Raw genomic sequence first — 7,072 nt, forward strand, 5'->3', positions numbered from 1 at the left:
ATACCATGCATCCTATCTGATCATAATGGAATGGAACTGAAAATCAATGATAAAAGAAGGAAGGAAAAAGAATACATCACTTGGAGAATGAACAATAGGTTACTGAATGATCAATGGGTTATAGAAGACATCAAGGAGGAAATTAAAAAATTCTTAGAGATTAATGAAAACACAGACACAACATATCGGAATCTATGGGACACATTGAAAGCAGTTCTAAGAGGAAAATTCATTGCTTGGAGTTCATTCCTTAAAAAAAGAAAAAAACAACAAATAAATGATCTCATACTTCATCTCAAAATCCTAGAAAAAGAAGAGCAAAACAACAGCAAAAGAAGTAGAAGGCAAGAAATAATTAAACTCAGAGCTGAAATTAATGAAATCAAAACAAAAGAAACAATTGAAAAAATTGACAAAACTAAAAGTTGGTTCTTTGAAAAAATAAACAAAATCGACAGACCCTTAGCCATGCTAGCGAAGAGAAGAAGAGAGAGGACTCAAATTACTAGCATACGGAATGAAAAAGGCAATATCACAACAGACACTTCAGATATACAGAAGATAATCAAAAATTATTTTGAATCCTTATACTCCAATAAATTAGAAGATAGTGAAGGCATTGATAAATTTCTGAAGTCATATGATCTGCCCAGATTGAGTCAGGAGGATATAGACAACCTAAACAGACCAATATCAATTGAGGAAATAGAAGAAACCATCAAAAGACTACCAACTAAGAAAAGCCCAGGACCGGATGGGTATACAGCAGAGTTTTACAAAACCTTTAAAGAGGAACTAATACCAATACTTTTCAAGCTACTTCAGGAAATAGAAAAAGAGGGAGAACTTCCAAATTCATTCTACGAGGCCAACATCACCCTGATACCTAAACCAGACAAAGACACTTCAAAGAAAGAAAACTACAGACCAATATCTCTAATGAACCTAGATGCAAAAATCCTCAATAAAATTCTGGCGAATCGGATACAAAAACATATCAAAAAAATTGTGCACCATGATCAAGTAGGATTCATCCCTGGGATGCAAGGCTGGTTCAATATACGGAAATCAATAAATGTTATTCACCACATCAATAGACTTAAAAATAAGAACCATATGATCATCTCGATAGATTCGGAAAAAGCATTCGACAAAGTACAGCATCCCTTTATGTTCAAAACTCTAGAAAAACTAGGGATAACAGGAACATACCTCAATATTGTAAAAGCAATCTGTGCTAAGCCTCAGGCTAGCATCATTCTGAATGGAGAAAAATTGAAGGCATTCCCTCTAAAATCTGGAACAAGACAGGGATGCCCTCTCTCACCACTTCTGTTCAACATAGTTCTCGAAACACTGGCCAGAGCAATTAGACAGACGAAAGAAATTAAAGGCATAAAAATAGGAAAAGAAGAACTTAAATTATCACTATTTGCAGATGACATGATTCTATACCTAGCAGACCCAAAAGGGTCTACAAAGAAACTATTAGAGCTAATAAATGAATTCAGCAAAGTGGCAGGATATAAAATCAACACGCATAAATCAAAGGCATTCCTGTATATCAGCGACAAATCCTCTGAAATGGAAATGAGGACAACCACTCCATTCACAATATCTTCAAAAAAATAAAATACTTGGGAATCAACCTAACAAAAGAGGTGAAAGACTTATACAATGAAAACTACAGAACCCTAAAGAGAGAAATAGAAGAAGATCTTAGAAGATGGAAAAATATACCCTGTTCATGGATAGGCAGAACTAACATCATCAAAATGGCGATATTACCAAAAGTTCTCTATAGGTTTAATGCAATGCCAATCAAAATCCCAATGGCATTTCTTGTAGAAATAGAGAAAGCAATCATGAAATTCATATGGAAAAACAAAAGACCCAGAATAGCAAAAACAATGCTAAGCAGGAAGTGTGAATCAGGCGGTATAGCGATACCAGACTTCAAACTATACTACAGAGCAATAGTAACAAAAACAGCATGGTACTGGTACCAAAACAGGCGGGTGGACCAATGGTACAGAATAGAGGACACAGAAACCAATCCACAAAACTACAACTACCTTATATTTGATAAAGGGGCTAAAAGCATGCAATGGAGGAAGGATAGCATCTTCAACAAATGGTGCTGGGAAAACTGGAAATCCATATGCAACAAAATGAAAATGAATCCCTTTCTCTCGCCATGCACAAAAGTGAATTCAAAATGGATCAAGGAGCTTGATATCAAATCAGAGACACGCCGTCTGATAGAAGAAAAAGTTGGCTACGATCTACATACTGTGGGGTCGGGCTCCAAATTCCTCAATAGGACACCCATAGCACAAAAGTTAATAACTAGAATCAACAAATGGGACTTACTCAAACTAAAAAGTTTTTTCTCAGCAAAAGAAACAATAAGAGAGGTAAATAGAGAGCCTACATCCTGGGAACAAATCTTTACTCCTCACACTTCAGATAGAGCCCTAATATCCAGAGTATACAAAGAACTCAAAAAATTAGACAATAAGAGAACAAACAACCCAATCAACAAATGGGCCAAGGACCTGAACAGACACTTCTCAGAGGAGGACATACAATCAATCAACAAGTACATGAAAAAATGCTCACCATCTCTAGCAGTCAGAGAAATGCAAATCAAAACCACCCTAAGGGGCCATCCACCGGGCGGGGAGGCGGAGGATGGAAGTGGGCTTATTGGCCATTACTCTATCTTGCCAGCAGCCCTGTGGCGACGACAACGATGGACCGGGATCCGGTGGGCAGTGTGGAAGGAGAAACCGTCGCTGTTTCGGGAGCTGCGGCTTTCGGAGACTCGGCGCGGCAGATGAGTAATGAAAGAGGCTTTGAAAATGTAGAACTGGGAGTCATAAGAAAAAAGAAGAAAGTTCCAAGGAGGGTCATCCACTTTGTTAGTGGTGAAACAATGGAAGAATACAGTACAGATGAAGATGAAGTTGATGGACTAGAGAAGAAAGATGTTTTGCCTTCTATTGATCCGACAAAACTTACCTGGGGCCCCTACTTATGGTTTTACATGCTTCGGGCTGCCACATCAACCCTTTCAGTGTGTGACTTTCTTGGAGAGAAGATTGCATCTGTTTTGGGTATTAGCACCCCAAAATACCAATATGCCATTGCTGAGTATTACCGGATGAAGAAAGAGGAAGAAGAAGAAGAAGAAGAAAATAGGATGTCTGAAGAAGCAGAAAGACAATACCAACAGAGCAAGCTTCAGGAAAATTCTATTGTTCATACAGATCAACCAGAAACAGTGGTGTCCAGTTCATTTGTGAATCTTAATTTTGAAATGGAGGAAGACTGTGAAGTAATTATGGAAAGCAAACAAAATTCAGTCTCTGTCCCACAATAGAATGAAATGACTATCAAACTTCAAGTCCTAAAGCTTTCTTTTTTTAATACCAGGAACTTTCATATTTTCTATTTAGTGAAACTTTAATTAATTTATATTTTAAATTATTGTTATCTGGAAAGAAATGTTTCTCCATTATTAGGCTTTAACTATCAAAAATCATATCTGAAATTTATATGCACTATGCTTTTGCTGTATGTTGAAATTAGTGCTTTGGTTTTTTTCCTTTTGCAGTGGGGGCATTGAACCCAAGGCCTTGTGCCTTCTAGACAAGCACTCTACCACTGAACTACACCCTCAGCACAGTGCTTTGGTTTTATGATCTTTAAAAAAGGTTAAGGACATTCTAGATTCCTAATCAATTAAGAAGAGTTAATTTTCTATTATTTGTTTAAAAAAAAAAGGTAAGTTATTGATTTAGGGTAACTGGAGCTGATAATCCTACAGTCTCAGATTAAAATGAGTATTGACCTTTCCCAGATTTTCTCATGTTATGCCTTGCATTTTATGCTTTGCATTTAATTTATTTAACCATTAATTTCATACAAAGCATGATTCACTAAGTGTGTAATAAAAGGACAAGATGGAAGCACCCTGAATTTTCCTTTTATCGAGAATAACTTTTATGGAAAAGTATCTGAATTTACTACACCAAATATTAAAATATGTGCTAGGGATTGAATTCAGGGCATGCTAGGCAAGTCCTCTAACTCTGAGCAATATCCCTAGCCCTGAGTTTCCTTTTTTAATGAAAGTTGTTATTCAAATTAAATAATCAGCTTTGTTTATAATGTTGACATAATTTAAAGAATGAATTTATTAATATATTTGTATTCAAATGGTAAAACCTAGTGATTATCCACATAGCATCCTGGTTATATCACTCATTCAGCCCTTAATGCCTCAGACAGGCAGAGCAGTTGGGTGGGAATTGGTGTACACAATAGGTTGAAGCTATCAGAAGTTGTTAAATGTGGTTAAAGGTACATAGTAATAATGAAATTAGTTCCTTATTTCATTCATATGTTGAAGTAGCAACCTGGTTAATTAACCTGTTAATTTGCAAACTTTACAAAGTTATATGATATGAAGCTAATTTTGAAAATATTTCTGAACATGTGCAGAACCCCTGAGATGTGTGCATGACTTGATTTACAACTAAATGTGGATAAAGATGAATGCAATGGAGTGTTTTGGAAATGTTGACCTTAAAAGCTTTTTCAAGCTGAGTGAGTTGGTAATCCCAGCGATATGATAGGCTAAGGCAGAAGGAAGTTTGAAGCCAGCTTCAGCAATTTAGCAAGATGAGTTAAAAAAATAAAAAAGGACTGGTGATGTTGCTCAGTGGTAAAGCTCCCCAGTACCAAAAATAAGGGCCTTTTCACAAACTTAATACTCAGTGGTTATATTAACAGCCATCTAAATAGCGTTAAGCTTAAATTTTATCTAAGTTTAAAAAAACTCAAAATGCGCAGAAATCTATAACAAAATGTCATAGAAATCTATGTATTGTCAGTGTGTGTGAATTCAGTTCAACTGAAAATTGAAAAATTTCAACTGGAAGTTGAAACATCAAGTGAAAGCTGAAGTTCTTTAAATTCTTCAACTGATAATTGAATTTAGGAAGGATAAACTCTTAGGAATCTTCAGTTATGTAGATTTCAAGGCATGGTGTTTCATACTATGCGTAGTAATTTTATTCATGGTTGTAAGCTATATAACTTAGTGCTTAAAGGATTCTCATCATTGTGTATAATGTCACCATAAATTAGTTTATTATAATCAAAAATTATTTTGAATCCTTATACTCCAATAAATTAGAAGATAGTGAAGGCATAGATAAATTTCTGAAGTCATATGATCTGCCCAGATTGAGTCAGGAGGATATAGACAACCTAAACAGACCAATATCAATTGAGGAAATAGAAGAAACCATCAAAAGACTACCAACTAAGAAAAGCCCAGGACCGGATGGGTATACAGCAGAGTTTTACAAAACCTTTAAAGAGGAACTAATACCAATACTTTTCAAGCTACTTCAGGAAATAGAAAAAGAGGGAGAACTTCCAAATTCATTCTACGAGGCCAACATCACCCTGATACCTAAACCAGACAAAGACACTTCAAAGAAAGAAAACTACAGACCAATATCTCTAATGAACCTAGATGCAAAAATCCTCAATAAAATTCTGGCCACTTGGATACAAAAACTTATCAAAAAAATTGTGCACCATGATCAAGTAGGATTCATCCCTGGGATGCAAGGCTGGTTCAATATACGGAAATCAATAAATGTTATTCACCACATCAATAGACTTAAAAATAAGAATCATATGATCATCTCAATAGATGCGGAAAAAGCATTCGACAAAGTACAGCATCCCTTTTTGTTCAAAACTCTAGAAAAACTAGGGATAACAGGAACATACCTCAATATTGTAAAAGCAATCTATGCTAAGCCTCAGGCTAGCATCATTCTGAATGGAGAAAAATTGAAGGCATTCCCTCTAAAATCTGGAACAAGACAGGGATGCCCTCTCTCACCACTTCTGTTCAACATAGTTCTCGAAACACTGGCCAGAGCAATTAGACAGACGAAAGAAATTAAAGGCATAAAAATAGGAAAAGAAGAACTTAAATTATCACTATTTGCAGATGACATGATTCTATACCTAGCAGACCCAAAAGGGTCTACAAAGAAACTATTAGAGCTAATAAATGAATTCAGCAAAGTGGCAGGATATAAAATCAACACGCATAAATCAAAGGCATTCCTGTATATCAGCGACAAATCCTCTGAAATGGAAATGAGGACAACCACTCCATTCACAATATCTTCAAAAAAATAAAATACTTGGGAATCAACCTAACAAAAGAGGTGAAAGACTTATACAATGAAAACTACAGAACCCTAAAGAGAGAAATAGAAGAAGATCTTAGAAGATGGAAAAATATACCCTGTTCATGGATAGGCAGAACTAACATCATCAAAATGGCGATATTACCAAAAGTTCTCTATAGGTTTAATGCAATGCCAATCAAAATCCCAATGGCATTTCTTGTAGAAATAGAGAAAGCAATCATGAAATTCATATGGAAAAACAAAAGACCCAGAATAGCAAAAACAATGCTAAGCAGGAAGTGTGAATCAGGCGGTATAGCGATACCAGACTTCAAACTATACTACAGAGCAATAGTAACAAAAACAGCATGGTACTGGTACCAAAACAGGCGGGTGGACCAATGGTACAGAATAGAGGACACAGAAACCAATCCACAAAACTACAACTACCTTATATTTGATAAAGGGGCTAAAAGCATGCAATGGAGGAAGGATAGCATCTTCAACAAATGGTGCTGGGAAAACTGGAAATCCATATGCAACAAAATGAAAATGAATCCCTTTCTCTCGCCATGCACAAAAGTGAATTCAAAATGGATCAAGGAGCTTGATATCAAATCAGAGACACGCCGTCTGATAGAAGAAAAAGTTGGCTACGATCTACATACTGTGGGGTCGGGCTCCAAATTCCTCAATAGGACACCCATAGCACAAAAGTTAATAACTAGAATCAACAAATGGGACTTACTCAAACTAAAAAGTTTTTTCTCAGCAAAAGAAACAATAAGAGAGGTAAATAGAGAGCCTACATCCTGGGAACAAATCTTTACTCCTCACACTTCAGA

At 35.9% G+C, this 7,072-nt stretch overlaps 1 protein-coding gene across 1 annotated transcript; it reads left to right on the top strand.

Moving 5' to 3' along the window:
- The first annotated feature begins 2,699 nt into the window (after positions 1 to 2,699).
- Positions 2,700 to 3,984, top strand: LOC124081201 (protein FAM177A1). Its single transcript, XM_046427405.2, has one exon. It carries the CDS (start codon positions 2,756 to 2,758, stop codon positions 3,383 to 3,385), a length of 630 nt encoding a protein of 209 aa, XP_046283361.1. The 5' UTR covers positions 2,700 to 2,755; the 3' UTR covers positions 3,386 to 3,984.
- Positions 3,985 to 7,072: the final 3,088 nt, after the last annotated feature.

This window comes from Marmota monax, unplaced genomic scaffold (genome assembly GCF_021218885.2).
Source record: "Marmota monax isolate L192 unplaced genomic scaffold, Marmota_monax_Labrador192_F-V1.1 WCK01_AAM20220418_F8-fsc00114, whole genome shotgun sequence".
NCBI lineage: Eukaryota > Metazoa > Chordata > Mammalia > Rodentia > Sciuridae > Marmota > Marmota monax.